Source organism: Mustelus asterias, unplaced genomic scaffold (genome assembly GCF_964213995.1).
Source record: "Mustelus asterias unplaced genomic scaffold, sMusAst1.hap1.1 HAP1_SCAFFOLD_414, whole genome shotgun sequence".
Lineage (NCBI taxonomy): Eukaryota > Metazoa > Chordata > Chondrichthyes > Carcharhiniformes > Triakidae > Mustelus > Mustelus asterias.
In genome coordinates this window covers 12,258-28,693 of record NW_027590369.1, presented here as the reverse complement: position 1 = coordinate 28,693, position 16,436 = coordinate 12,258, and the positions used below count along the sequence as shown (strand labels likewise).

The 16,436-nt window shown below is 42.1% G+C and overlaps 1 protein-coding gene across 1 annotated transcript in view; it reads right to left on the bottom strand.

Moving 5' to 3' along the window:
- LOC144486611 (NACHT, LRR and PYD domains-containing protein 3-like) overlaps window positions 1–16,436 on the bottom strand; it is a gene marked incomplete at its 5' end in the record, with an annotated part of 58,099 nt that overhangs the window by 33,083 nt on the left and 8,580 nt on the right. The window contains 1 exon segment of the mRNA XM_078204656.1: window positions 7,215–8,952. Within this exon segment, the coding sequence (XP_078060782.1) occupies window positions 7,215–8,952 (1,738 nt within the window).

The window sequence follows — 16,436 nt, the reverse complement described above, 5'->3', positions numbered from 1 at the left end:
CTCTTAGCAGCGAATGTATTCTGTAAGCATATAAATAGGAGAGGCTGGTAAACAGACAGGAAATACTTTTTAGGGAGCTAAGAGGGAAGGTACAAATGGAGGCGGGGTGAGGTTTTAAATTAATACATAACATCACCCTTTAACAATGATCTACATGTTGCCCAGGGCATGGTGACAGAGAAGGAAATGTCGTCACTAGGATAGCTCAAAATTGATGAGGAGAAATTTTTTGACATACTGTCTGTAATTATAGTTGAGAAGGTACCAGGGCCAGATAAGATGCATCCAAGCATATTGAAGGATACTAGAGTGGCCAAAGCTGGGACACTGAAGAAAATGTTCCAGCCCTACTGAAAGTAAGGAGAGGGTTCAGAGGACTGTCGAATTGCAAACAGGATAATTCCAACATCGAGAGACCAGGCAGATTAAAATCAGGAGCAGAGAACTTTCGAGAAACAACTATTCAGGATAGAATTAGTAACATGGACAAATATGGGCTAATTCTGAAGAACCAACATGTATTTCTAAAGAGGGAATCATGTTTAACTGATATACTGGACCTTTTTGAAGAAGTAACAGCAGAGTTGATGAGGGTAATGCTGCTGACGTGGATTGCATAGGCTTTCAAAAGTCATTCCATACAATTCCACACAACAGAATTGTGAGGAAAGTTCTTGGAATAAAATAGCAAGGTGCAGAATAAAAACAGTTGAATAAGCAATGAGTAATGATCAATGGAATTTTTCAGGTCGGAAAAGGTTTTGTTGTGAAGCCCCAGGGTTTGCTAATCGACCCATTTTGCTGCTATGTAGTAATGATATAAATCTATGGAGTGCAGAGAGCAATTTCAAAGTTTATGGATTGCCAGAAAGTTGAAAGCATTGTTAACTGTAAGGGTGAAAGTGTAGACCTTCAAAACGGGCTTAGACAAGCTGGTGAAATGGGCAGATATTTGGCAGATGAATTTTAAAGCAGAGAGGATTGAGGTGATGCATTGTTTTAGGATGCACATGAACAAACAATACAGCGTAAGAGGAAGAATTCTGAAAAGGAGTGCAGAAGCAGGGGACCTGTAAGTCTACAGGCATAGATCAGTGGAGTTAGTAGGGAAGGTGTAAGCAAAAGTTACTGAAGCATGCCGTATCCTGGGCTTTACTGTTATGTTATAACCCCTGTTTAAGTGCTATATCTCTGTGGACATTAGAAATATAGCATAAGTTTAATTTTTTAAGCTCACTTCGTGTTTCTGTATGTGTGCACTAATAAAGGATTCCAACTTTAGTTCAGCATTTTGTTAAGCAAGGCTGCTATCTGCCCACTCCACCAGATAGCCTATGTCCGTTTTGAAGGTCAACACTTTCATCCTTACAGTTAACAATGCTTTCAATTTTCTGGCAATCCATAATTTATTTAAATTGCCCTCGACACTCCATAGATTAGTATATATCAGCAAAAGGAGTCCATTACCAAACACTGGGGAGCATCACAACAAAACGTTTTCCGATCTGAACAATTCCATTGATCATTATTCATTGCTTATTCAACTATTTTTATTCTGCACCTTGCTATTTTATTCCAAGAAATTTCCTCACAATTCTGTTGTGTGGAACTGTATCGAATGACTTTTGAAAGTCTATGTAATCCACGTCAGCAGCATTACCCTCATCATCCCTGCTGTTACTTCTTCAAAAACGTCCAGTACATCAGTTAAACACGGTTCCCCCTTTAGAAATACATGTTGGTTCTTCAGAATTAACCCATATTTGTCCCTGTTACTAATCCTATCCTGAATAGTTGTTTCTAGAAATTTCTCCGCCACTGATTTTAATTTGCCTGGTCTATAGATGTGTGTGAGTTTTGCTTTCACTTTAAACTGTGCCTGCATTGTAACTAAATATTTAAGACATAAGAAACAGTCATTGAGGTCAGAAAAACTAAGCATCTGCTTGTAACCACAGGCCCACACTGAAGGATAGAAGCTTTTGTGCTCAATCGGAAACAAGTAGCCCATGCAGAAAGACCACAGAGACTGCCGGTACATGCCTGACAATACAGCCATGTAGAAAGAAGTCCCAAGAGCTAACTAGCAGTAACAAAGCAGGGAAATAACAGAGGAGTGCCAGGAAAAATGAAGGCAAAGGGAGAGACAACCAAAATCTAATGAAGGTTCTGCTTAGTGAAGTTAAAGAGGAGGACAGAGAGAGGCACTCAGTAAAAGATAGAGCTGAGTGGTGCAAACCGGGTAAAGTTAGCGAACGAGAATTCAGAAATAGAAACAGAGAAACATAGAAAACTACAGCACAAAACAGGCCCTTCGGCCCCGCAAGTTGTGCCAAACATATCCCTACCTTTTAGGCCTACAGATAACCCTCCATCCTATTAAGTCCCATATACTCATCCAGAAGTCTCTTAAAATACCCTATTGAGTTTGCCTCCACCACCACTGACGGCAGCCAATTCCACTCGTCCACCACCCTGTGTGAAAAACTTCCCCCCTAACATTTCCCCTGTACCTACCCCGCCCCGCCCCCCCAGCACCTTAAACCTCTGTCCTCACGTAGCAGCCATTTCCACCCTGGGAAAAAGCCTCTGAGAGTCCACCCGATCTATGCCTCTCAACATCTTATACACCTCTATTAGGTCTCCTCTCATCCTACGTTTCTCCAAAAAAAAAGCCGAGCTCCCTCAGCCAATCCTCATAAGGCATGCCACTCAATCCAGGCAACATCCTTGCAAATCGCCTCTGCACCCTTTCAATCTTTTCCACATCCTTCCTGGAATGAGGCGACCAGAACTGAGCACAGTACTCCAAGTAGGGTCTGACGAAGGTCTTATATAGCTGCATCATTATCCCCGGACTCCTAAACTCAATCCCTCGATTGATAAAGGCCAGCACACCATACGCCTTCTTAACCACCTCCTCCACCTGCGGGGCCGATTTTAGAGTCCTATGGACCCGGACCCCAAGGTCCTTCTGATCCTCTACGGTACTAAGAGTATTTCCCTTTATATTGTACTCCTTCATCCCATTTGACCTGCCAAAATAGACCACTCCGCATTTATCTGGGTTGAAGTCCATCTGCCACTTCTGCGCCCAGCCTTGCATCCTATCTATGTCCCTCTGTAACTTCTGACATCCCTCCAGACTATCCGCAACCCCACCAACCTTCGTGTCGTTGGCAAACTTACCAACCCATACCTCCACTTCCTCATCCAGGTCATTTATGAAAATGACAAACAGCAAGGGTCCCAGAACAGATCGCTGGGGCACACCACTGGTGACCGACCTCCATTTAGAAAAAGGACCCATCTGTCCACACTCTCTGTCTCCTTTGGGCAAGCCAGTTCTGGATCCACAGGGCAGCTGCAACTTGGATCCCATGCCCTCTCACCTTTTCGCGAAGACTTGCATGGGGGACCTTATCGAACGACTTGCAAAAATCCATACAAACCACATCGACCGGTTTCCCTTCGTCAATGTGTTTAGTCACATTTTCGAAGAACTCCACCAGACTTGTAAGGCACGATCTGCCTTTGACAAAGCCATGCTGAGTATTCTTGAGCATACTAAACCTCTCTAAATGCTCATAAATCTTGTCCCTCAGGATCTTCTCCATCAGCTTACCAACCACTGAGGTTAGACTCACCGGTCGGTAATTTCCTGGGTTATCCCTATTCCCCTTCTTGAAAATAGGAACCACATCCGCAATCCTCCAATCCTCTGGCACCTTTCCCGTCTCCATCGACGACGCAAATATCATCGGCAGAGGCTCTGCAATCTCTTCCCTCGTCTCCCACAGTAACTTGGGGTACATCCCATCCGGACCTGGCGACTTATCTATCTTGATGCCATTCAAAGATTCCAGTACAACTTCTTTGTTAAAGTCCACATACTCAATCTTTTCAGTCCACCGCAAGCCCACAGTACATCCACCCATGTCCTTCTCCTCTGTGAAAACCGAGGCAAAATACTCATTAAGCACCTCTGCCATTTCTACTGGTTCCGTACTGATTTTCCCGCCTTCACCTTTTATAGGCCCTATTCCTTCACTTCTCATCCTTTTACTCTTCACATATTTATAGAACGCCTTAGGGTTTTCCTTCATTCTCTTGCCAAGGCCTTCTCGTGACACCGTCTGGCTCTCCTAATTTCCTTCTTTAGTCCCTTCCTACAAGCCGTATACTCATCTAGATCCTGATCTTCGCCAATCACTCTGAATCTTTTGTACGCTTTCCATCTGAAGTACATAGAACATAGAACATAGAAAGCCACAGCACAAACAGGCCCTTCGGCCCACAAGTTGCGCCGATCACATCCCCACCTCTAGGCCTATCTATAGCCCTCAATCCCATTAAATCCCATGTACTCATCCAGAAGTCTCTTAAAAGACTCCAACGAGTTTGCCTCCACCACCACCGACGTCAGCCGATTCCACTCACCCACCACCCTCTGAGTGAAAAACTTACCCCTGACATCTCCTCTGTACCTACCCCCCAGCACCTTAAACCTGTGTCCTCTCGTAGCAACCATTTCAGCCCTTTGTTAAAGTCCACATACTCAATCTTTTCAGTCCACCGCAAGCCCACAGTACATCCACCCATGTCCTTCTCCTCTGTGATCATAAGGTTGTTGACAACTTCATACAGCCTGTGAAGCAATGGTGTTCTGTGGCATTGATGGGTCTGTGGAAGCTTAATGGACGAGGCAAACCACAACAGAGAAATAGTGAAAGGACAGTTATGGATCCTGGAGGTAATTTCTTGGTGAAGGCACCTGAGAAAGCGCTGGTGGGGAAAATATTCGAAAGCGTGTTTTTCAAGGGTAGAGTTTGGACACACGCGTGTTGAAGTCAGAGTTCTAGTGAGAGTAGTTTGCTGACATTGTGACAACTATCTCGGTGGTTGATGAGGAATCCACTGAAGTTTCTTTAGGTGGTATCTGTCACTTGGTTTCAAAGTGTGTGGTGTCGTACCACAGTTGGCATTTTGGTCTACAACAATTGCGTGCTTCCTATGAACATTAAGGTATACGTTCTACACTGTAACTTGTGTTATCCTTACAAATTTGCGTACATTTTATAAAATAACTGAGGTGAAGTAAAAGGGTATTATCGTGAAATTTTCTTGTTTAATAAAGGTGTTCATCTTTTGTTAAAGATTAAGAAGCAGAACTGTGATTTTGTTCCTCAAGATCTCTAACCAGCAAAATAAAAGTTATGATCCATTGAGCCAAATTTCAGCTCTTAGACCTGACTGTCCAGCTGGAATCATGACATTATCAACAGCGGCTAATTTTACAAAAACAAGGTGGTTATTTTGATAAAAGGCATTATTTAGACCTCAGCTGGTTTATTGTTTATAGTTCTGGGTGCCTCACTTTCGGAAGGAGGTGAATGCATTGGAGAGAGAGCAGGGGAAGTTTACACAAATAGTTCCAGGGATGGGAAACTTCAGTAACAAGGATGGGTTTGATAGTTTCGGACTCTTTTCTTTGGAGAGAAGAAGGCTAAGGAGATTTGATAGACATGTTCAGAATCATGAGAGCGACAGGGCAGATAGTGAGAAACTGGTGCCACTTGGAAAAGGATCAAGAACAACATTTAAATTGATTTGCAAAGAAAGCAAAATGGTTCAGCTCTGAAAGGCACCGCCTGCAAAGGAAGAGGAAACAGGTTTAATAGAGGCAATGACGAGGGCATTCAATGATTATTTGAACAGAAAACAAATCTGCAGAGATATGGAAAAAATCGGGAGAAGGGCACAGTGTCAGAATGCTCATTTGAGAGCAGATGAAGACATAATGGTTGTATGACCTCCTTCTGTAACTGTACTAAATTTATGATTCTAAGATATGGACTACAGTGGTTCAAGAAGTCAGCTTCTCAATGGCATTTAAGAATGGACAATAAAAGTTGATCTCGTCCATATCACTCGAATCAATAAAAATATATATACTTGGAAGATATTTTAAATAATTAGACCTGAAAATCCGTTGCGACAAAATAAAAAAAGTTAAGATACTCCACGTTCGCCAGCCGAAACCATCTGATTAATAATGATGCAACATTTCATTGTTTTAGTCTGTCACTGTGTCCAATAAGAAGTCTCACAATACCAGGTTAAAGTCCAACAGGTGTATTTCGTAGCAAATACCATAAGCTTTCGGAGCGATGCCCCTTCGTCAGATGGAGTAGTTATCTGTTCTTCAACATTGCACAGACACAGAAATCAAGTTACAGAATACTAATTAGAATGCAAATCTCTACAGCCAGCCAGGTCTTAAAAGGTACAGATAATGTGGGAACATTAAACACAGGTTAAAGAGATGTGTATTGTCTCCAGACAGAACAGCTAGTGATATTAACATCACTAGCTGTTCTGTCTGGAGACAATACACATCTCTTTAACCTGTGTTTAATGTTCCCACATTATTGGTACCTTTTAAGACCTGGCTGGCTGTAGAGATTTGCATTCTAATTAGTATTCTGTAACTTGATTTCTGTGTCTGTGCACTGTTGGAGAGCAGATAACTACTCCATCTGACGAAGGGGCATCGCTCCGAAAGCTTATGGCATTTGCTACCAAATAAACCTGTTGGACTTTAACCTGGTATTGTGAGACTTCTTACTGTGCTTACCCCTGTCCAACGCCGGCATCTCTACATCATGACTGTGTCCAATGACATGACACAGGACGACAAAGTCAATCGTTGTCAGGAGCAATCAATGAAAGTGTTTCCACAGATCCCACTGTATTCCAAGCCAGTGTTCTATTCGGAGACTCAATCAGGTAGTGGAATGGGTTCAGGGGATTCCTTTTTCAAGTTTCACTCTGTCTCCAATCTGCCCTTCAACAAACTTCTTTACGCAGTCAATCACGATATAATTTATGATCGGTACAGCGTATATTTTGTGTGTTAATTTTAACGATTTTTACCTTCACGTGTTTATTATGTTTAGAATCTCAATATTTTGTTATTTTAATTAGTTGGCATTAATTTAGTCCATCTTAATTGCAATACTTAATCTCTTCGAGTTATCATTAAGTCTATAATTTTTTTTAGCAAGGGCATGATTCTTATTTTTAACCTTGCATTTTTACGTTCATCTTATTTTGTCAAGTTGTCCATCTTTGCTCCAACTGGAAGGTATTTGTGTCACATAATAAATGATTCAACCATACAAAAATTGAATATGTGACCAACAAGCACTTACCTCAACTCCTGGCATTTGTGCAGAATGTATCCAAGCCGCTGCAGTCCTTCACATCGAATGTCGCAGTTCTGTAGTTCGAGGTGTTTTATTGTATCACAGAGTCCAATGACATGAGACAGGACCGCAAAGTCAATCGGGGTCAGTCGCAATCCACTAAATGAAAATGTTTCCACAGATCCCACTGTGTTCCGAGCCAGTATTTTATTCTGAGACTCAAACAGGTAGTGGACTGTGTTCAGGAGCTTCCTCTTCCCAGTTTCAGTCTCTGTGTCTCCAGTCTGCCCTTCAACCTTCTCCTTCACCCAGTCAATCACTCGGCAGGTTGTTTGATGACGAAATGGACCCAGAAAATCCACCAGGGGTCGAGCTGACTGTGCGGAGGAGAGACCAGCAACAAAACGGAGAAATATCTCAAATCGCCCATCTTCCTCACTGTGGGCTTCACTGAGGAGTTTCCCGACCTCCCCGGGATCTGGAGTCAGGAATTGTGAAAGTGCAGCTACAAACTCTTGGATGGTGAGGTGTGGGAATGTGTAAACCACACTCTGGGCAGAATAATCTCTCTCCAAAAGTTCCATCAGGAACCCAGACAGGAACTGGGAAGGTTGTAGATTGTACTCAATCAAATCTTCATCTCTAAACACAATCTTCTTCTTGGAGACTCCTGTGAAGGCCATCCCACCAAGCTTCAGTAACACATCACGGGGGTTTTCAATCTCTCGGCCATGGTTTTTCAGAATGTTGTAAATATAGTAGGAATATAGTTGGGTGATGGTCTTGGGAACTTGCTGCCGTTTCCTGTCGCTTTGTGTAAAGAAGGGACCCAGTGACAGACCGAGGATCCAGCAGTAGGAAGGGTTGTAACACATGGTGTACAGGATCTCGTTCTCCTCCACGTGTTTGATAACAGCTGCTGCCACCGTCTGATCTTCAAAAAACTTGTTGAAATATTCCTTCTGTTCATTCCCAACAAATCCCAGGATTTCAGCCCAGACACTGATTTCAGCCTTTTCTAATAAATGCAATGCAGTGGGGCGGCTGGTCACTAACACTGAACATCCTGGGAGCAGCTTGTGCTGTATTAAACTGTACACAATGTCAGACACTTCACACCAGCATTCGGGATCTGTGCACATGTACTGAGGTTCTGTATTTCTCCAATTGTCGGCAAAATCAATCCTGTCCCTGAATTCATCCAAACCATCGAATATAAACAGCAATCCCTCTGGGTTCTTCCAGAGCTCTCCCAAATTATTCCCAAAATAAGGATACTGATTCAGTATCAGATTCCTCAGGTTTATTCTAGACTTAATAGTGTTCAAATCCCGGAATTTAAAACTGAAAACAAATTGAAAGTGTGGGTATATTTTCCCAGTGGCCCAGTCATAAATAATCTTTTGTATCATTGTTGTTTTTCCAATTCCCGGGACTCCGCTCACTGCTGCTGAACTCCCAGATTTGGATTTTCTCTGGGAAAAGCTGCTCTGGAACAATTGATCAGTTCGGATTTTTTCCAGTTCTTTCCGCAGATCTTTCTCTCTCCATTCTTCATGGTCTCGGCCCCTTGCCAGCAGTTCATGTTCGACAAGTGTCCGATCTCGAACAGCGGAAATAATTGTTAGCTCAGCGTATCGATCAACCAGCTGGAAAATCTTAACCTTCTCCTTTATGAGGATAGTGTTCACTCTCAGTGTTTCAGTTTGTACCCGGAGTGTCACCTTGTGTTACTGTTGGAGATCTTCAATAAGAACGGAGAGAAAGTTAGTTCTATTGGCATTTTACAAACATCCCGGGAAAATTGACCAATCCATAAAATATTGCAGGCAATCGTTCAGTTCCAACTTAGATTTTTGTACAACTGGCTTTTACAACGAATGGCCCATGGGCCAAATTCAGCCCCTGAACTGTGTGTATTCAGTCCAATAAATATGGCCGGAAAGCTCAGCTCTGCAGAAGTCAACTCTGATCCCAGCACCGTCTCCCTTTCTGCCTCCATAGATCTGCAAAGTTTTTCCGCAATCTTCTCTTTTTAAGTAATTTGTCATGTAACAGCATTAGGCCACAAATGAAGAAAATATGGGGAGAAAGGAGGCTGTGATTGGAGAAGCAGGAAAGTGTTGACAACTCCACTTTCCTATTTCAATTTGAAGCTCACAGAGCTCGTATCACGACAGCGAATAGCAGAGTTCAGGTCAGGGCAGAGAAAGGGCGAGAATCCTGAGGAATACTTACTGCGCGTGAGTGGGGTGTTTGTCTGTGCATATATATGTGTGAGTGAGTACACAGAGAGAGAGAGAGAGGAGAGAGAGAGACGGAGAAAGACAGAAACAGAGTGTGTGAGAGAGGGTGTGTGAGATTATGTGAGAGTGACAGAGAAGGAAAAAAACTGACAGAGGATGTGTGGGAGGGAACATGAGAGTGAAAAATTCCCTGAGACTGTGGGTGTTAAACAGAATGCGAAAATAACAGAGGAAAGGTTGAGGGATAAAGAGAGTGAGACTGTGTTGGGGAGAATGACAGAGGAAGCGATGAAGAGGGAGATAGTGTGCGTGAGAAAAAGCGAGAGGATAATATTGTGAGAGTGAGCAGGTGAGAGTGAGAATGTCTATGTCTGTAAGGTAAAGAGAGAAAATGTAACAGCGAAACAGACAGCGTGTGTGGAAGAGAGTGCGTGTGAGAGGAAGAATAAGGGTGTTGTGGATGTAGATAAGAAAGAGATTGTGAGAGTATGTGAAAAGGATGTGACAGGAAGACAATGCGAGAGATTATGTGACAGAGATTTTGTGTGTGACTGAGTGACGATGAGTCTGAGAATGTGTGTATGAGTGCATGTGTGTGAGTCTCTGTGAGGGATAGAGTGTGAGAGTGTGTGCGCAAGTGAGTGACAGTGAGTATGAGAATGTGTATGTGAGAACATGTGTATAACTGTGTATGTGGGTCAGCGTGTGTGTGTGAGGGAGAGAGAGTGTACTGTGACAGAAATTGTGCAATAGTTTGTGAGACAGGGTCCATGGGATAGTTTTTCAAAAATCATTTACGGAATCGGGATGTCACTGGCTAGGGTAGCATATGTTGCCCGTCCCCGATTGCCTTTGCGACTCTGGTGATGAGCTGCCTTCTTGAACTCAATGCACCGTAGAGCACGTATTTCGGGCTATGGGAGAAAAAAGGAGCACCCGGAGGAAAACCATGCAGGCGCACGGAGAACGTGCAGACTCCACATAGACAGTAACCCAAACCAGGAATCGAACCCGGTGTGAGACGGCATAGGGGGAGCAGCTGGAAAATGCAACGTTAAAACAGAGGTTTAGTGAAGCAAAACTGGAAACTGACATATGACCTCAGAAGTTGAACGAAATAATGATATGCAAGTGTTACAGGTGAGTCACTTTCATACACACTGTGAGAAGGACGATAATGAGAAAGAGAGCTGTGATAGAGGGATGCAGCAAACAAGAATTTGGGGAGATAGTGCAGAAATATAGTAAATTCGAGGCAACTGTGAAGTGAAACACAGAACAGTCAAAAATTGTCTAACCACACAACGTGTCAGAAGGAAATCGAGGCAAACATAGAGTGATAAAATGGTGTCTATATTCTCAGCTCAAATGGTATGATGTGCAGTTTTGAGAACCATGGGGTGGATGGAATCAGTGATAAATTGAATTTGCTACTGTCACCTGTGGTGGGTTGTTATGCACATTTGGGAATATGGAGCTGGATGAAGACAGCGACAGGGACGGAGTTATGGTGCGTATTTGGTGAAACCATCAGGTCCACTTGCACCCATGATCACGACCCTCACATGGACTGCAAAGAAACCCAAGGGACCATTTGCACCAAAACAAATAAGTGAGCAAGTGATTGCGCGATGTTACAGAACTGGGAGGGGAAGGAACTATGTCCCTACACATCACCTGGAAATGTTGTAAATAAATTGGCAAGAGGCAAATGCAAGCGGAGGTTCAGACTGATCCGCTGCTGTGCTGTAAATTGGTGGGAGGCTCAGGTCAAAGATAAAACATATCACGCCTGTATAGATAAGCTAACTAACAATCTGGAAAAAAGGCTTTGAATCACAGCATTCTGAATGCACATTTAAAACACAATGTGCGTTGAAAAGGAAACTTTTGTTTGAGTAAGTTTCTGTGTTGTGTGACAGGTCCGTGTGATTTTTCTTGCCAGCGAATCTGTGCCTCCTGTCTGTGGCATTGAATTGTGCTGGTTCACCCTCTGAGATTTGGTTCCATTAGCTGGTTTAAAGTTTCTCGGTAAATGCATGCTGTTGTATGTTGAAATAGGTTGAGTAAGGAGAGGATAACTGTGATAAAATGATACAGGAGTTTTTAAAACACCTGCTTTGTTTTGGCGGGAGAGTGGTGATGATGGGACAATAAATATAATTATTTACACTTTGGTTTAACTTCAAAGCCTATCAATGGCTTAGAGAGATTGACTGTTAAACCAGAAAGGCATTGTTTATAATTTCTTCAGAATTTACCTTTAGCTTGGAGGATAATTGCAGTTTTTGTAGAAAGAAGAATGATGACTCCTGTCTGAATCTATTCCCTTATTTTATTTTAATATTCTATTTTCAGTTATAAATCGTTAACAATGAATGAAAGCAAAGTTTAATGCTGTGGAGAGGATATGTGAATGCAAGGCATCCATGCCCGATGAGTCTGTATGTCCAATAAAACACTGGTATGGATTTTTCTTTGCTGTATTGGTAGCTTTAATGTTTTGTTTCCCTTAATTACGATTTTGTAATAAGAGTTTCAATAAACAGTTTATAATAAAATGTGGGTCATGAGCAGAATGAAAAATGAAATTTAAAACCAGGCAAAACTTTGAAATTGCTTAATCCTGGGCACGGTTGCTGATAACTTATTTGTATTTTTTTTAAAATGGGCAGTGATGATGTAACTACTTCTGAAAATTTTTGTTCTTTTTTCATTTCCAACGAGCAAAAACTTAACAATTCTCTGTTTACATTTATTGCACATCTCATATACGGATTGCGATTTTTTATTTAGAGCAGATTTTATCTTTCAGTTTTTCTCAAATAGACAGATATATCTGGACTGTATTAACTAACTTGGCTCCAAGCCAAATGTATATTTTGTGCTTTTTTCAAATATAGAGCTCATGAAGCACAAGACAATAAGGAAGTCGAGCAGCTTCAAGACTTCAAGATTGTTTATCACAACATAATGATAATTGGGGATGTAAAGGCTTTGTCTTTTGTAGAAAAGGTGAACACATTTAAACTAATTTGTTACCCTTCGAATTAAAGAATTTGTGCTTAAATTCACTTAACTTCCATTTCAACTCAGGCACTGCTGCAACTGATAATTTAACCCTTCTCTTAAAACTGCCATCCCTGTATATTTAACTGTTTAAATAAATTGATTGTATGGATATTAGCAAATCGTATTTAAGAAGTTACATACTGTTTAAGAGGCTAATAAACATTTTTAAAAATTGTTTTTCAGAAAAAAGGAGTAATATGATTTAGTCTATATGTTTCTTTTGAGTTTCAAGACCTTTTTGTTGTTCGAAAAGTGATGAGTTAAACATATTCTCAGCTTATGGTCAATTTGAATCTTGGGCTCAAATTCTAAAGGTAATATGAAGTGTTTTGTGTGTTATGCATGCGGAGTAATGTTAATGTAAACTCAGCTAACATATACAGAGGCATGAAAAATATGTTGCTGAATTTATACTTAATTAAATGCTAATATGTTAGAAATTAATGACTGTAAAGTAATTTTACAATAACACTTCAGGGCTGTTATGTGTTCGAGAACGAGGTGATCTGCAGATAGGAAGATGAAGTTAAATATTGGGAATGACAATGAAGTTGCAACAGATGATAAGATTTTTCCATCATTTAATTGTCTGCAGTTATGGAATGGAATTCAAAACCTTAAAAGAAGAATAAAATACAGAGTTTGCGCCAATCACGCTATTCACGAACTAAAGGAAAAATAGTTAACGACAGTAGAAGGGAAAGCTGGTGGGTACCACATGAGCAGAATTCTATCAAAGAGACAAGATAATTGCTTGCTCCTTCCCCATATGCCAATGTGCCACCCCTATTCAAAAAGGGATGGAGGCAAAAAGGAGGTAGCTATCGGCCGAATAGCCGACCATCTATTGTGGAAAAAGATTGGAATCAATTATGATGGAAGCAATAGCAGCACATTTGTAAAATTATAATCTAATTAAACAGCATCACCATGGCTTCATGAAAGGGAAATATGTCTGACTAATTGATTAGACTTTTTCGAGGAACTCTCAACCAGAGTGGAGAGAGGGGAAGCAGTAGATGTGATGCATTAGGACTTCCAGAAGGCGTTTTACAAGGTACGTCAAAAAAGTTCAAGATATTAGATATGAGCCCATGATGTTTGAGGCAGTGTATTGGCATGGATCGAGGACTGGCTAATGGGCAGGAAACCGCGAGTGGCATAAAGGGTTCCTTTTCAGGTTGGTGACCTATAAACAGTGGGTTTACACAGGGATCAGTGCGGGACTGCAAATCTTTACAATATATAATAATGACTTGGATGAAGGAAATTAATGTTTTGTAGCCAAATTTACAGACAATACAAGAATAGGTGGAAAGGCAAGTTGCAAGATGGATTCAAATAACCTATAAATATTTTATTGCAAGCTAAGTAAGAGGGCAAAAAGTTGGCAATTGGAGCATAAATTGAGAAAATGTGAAGTCAGAACATAGAACATAGAACAGTGCAGCACAGAACAGGCCCTTCCGCCCAAGATGTTGTGCCGAGCTTTATCTGAAAACAAGATCAAGCTATCCCACTCCCTATCATCCTGGTGTGCTCCATGTGCCTATCCAATAACCGCTTAAATGTTCCTAATGTGTCTGACTCCACTATCACTGCAGGCAGTCCATTTAACACCCCAACCACTCTCTGAGAAAAGAACCTACCTCGGACATCCTTCCTATATCTCCCACCATTAACAATATAGTTATGCCCCCTTGTAATAGCTCCATCCACCCAAGGAAATAGTATTTGAACGTTCACTGTATCTATCCCCTTCATCATTTTATAAACCTCTATTAAATCTCCCCTCAACCTCCTCCGCTCCAGAGAGAACAGCCCGAGCTCTGTCAACCTTTCCTCATGAGACCTACCCTCCAGACCAGGCAGCATCCTAGTAAATCTCCTTTGCACTCTTTCCAGCGCTTCCACATCCTTCTTATAGTGAGGTGACCAGAACTGCACACAACATTCCAAATGTGGTCTCACCAAGGTCCTCTACAGTTGCAGCATAACCCCATGGCTTATAAACTCCAACCCCCTGTTAATAAAAGCTAAGACACTATAGGCCTTCTTCACAGCTCTATCCACTTGAGTGGCAACCTTCAGAGATCTGTGGATATGGACCCCAAGATCTCTCTGTTCCTCCACAGTCTTCAGAACCCTACCTTTGACCCTGAAATCCACAATTAAATTTGTCCTCCCAAAATGAATCACCTCACATTTATCAGGGTTGAACTCCATTTGCCATTTTTCAGCCCAGCTTTGCATCCTGTGTCTCTTTGCAGTCTACAACAGCCCTCCACCTCATCCAATACTCCACCAATCTTGGTGTCATCAGCAAATTTACTGATCCACCCTTCAGCCCCCTCCTCTAAGTCATCAAAAAAATGACGAAGAGCAGAGGACCAAGCACTGATCCCTGTGGCACTCCGCTAGCAACCTGCCTCCAGTCCGAAAATGTTCCATCCACCACCACCCTCTGTCTTCGATCAGATAGCCAGTTACCTATCCAATCGGCCAACTTTCCCTCTATCCCACACAAGTCGTTCATTTTGGAAGGGAGAACAAAAGAAAAGCGTATTATCGAAATGGAGAAAAACTGCAGTAAGTCACAAGACAAAGTACCTTGGTGGTACTTGAGCACGAAGCACAGACATCTGGCACATAGGTGCAGCAGGTAATCAGGAAATCTACTGGAATGTTGGCCCTTATTTCAATGGTGTTGGAGTACGAGTAGGGAAGTCGTGTTGCAAGTGTGCAAGTGTTGGTGAGACCACATCTGGAGTACTGTGAACATTTTTGGTCCTCTTATTTAAGGAATTTGTGATTTAATTCACGGCATTTCACAGAACCTATGGAGGAATTGTCTTATGAAGAAACGTTAAGCAGGTTGGGACTCTACTCATTGGAATTTAGAAGAATGAGAACTAATTTCATTGAGACAGATAGGATTCTTAAGGGGCTTGTCAGGCTAAATGCTGAGAGAAGGTTTCCAGTCATGGGAGACCCTAGGACAAGAATGCATAGACTTCGAATAAAGGGACGCCAATTAAAGACTCTTCTCCCACAGGGCTGTGAATCTTTGGAACTCTTTTCCACAGAGAGCTGTGGCGGAAGAATTATTGCGTATTTTTAAGGCTGAGAAACATATTTTTGATCAGCAAGGGAATCAAGGGTTATGGCAAATGGCGGGGAAGTAGACATGAGGAATGTCAGATCAGATGATTCTATTGAATGGCTGAGCAGGCCCAAGGAGCTGAACAACCGACGTCTGTTTTTCTTATGGTCTTATGTTCTCATGATCTTATGATCTGATGAGGGGCAGCACGGTGGCACAGTAGTTAGCACTGCTGCCTCACAGCACTAGGGATCCGGGTTCGATTCCCGGCTTGGGTCACTGTGTGCGTGGAGTTTGCACATTCTCCCTGTGTCTGCGTGAGTTTCCTCTGGGTGCTCCGGTTTTCTTTCACAGTCCAAATATGTGGGTGAAGTGGATTGGCCTTGCTAAATTGCCAATTAGTGTCAGGGTGCGTAACTCGTGTAAGTGCATGGGGATATGGGGATAGGACCTGGGTGGGATTGAGGTTGGTGCAGACTCGATGGGCCGAATGCCCTCCTTCTGCACTGTAGGATTCTATGATCTATGATCTTGTGTATCCCAGCGTAAAAGCCTTGTGTGGATTTAAAACAGACAAACATCTGAATTGTACAATGGAAATCCGAACCCTCGATATTGACAGTGTCCAGGTTCCTTATAAGGGAAACGGGGAATATTGGATTACCACCGAATTGAAAGAATAGGAATATGGCTGTGAGATTTTTTCCCATTGCTAACACCATCCTTTGCTTTAAAGCCCAGATCCCATCATGCTGAGGCCACCTCAAGCTGGTCGACAGAGATAAACTGGAAGAAAACATTGATAAT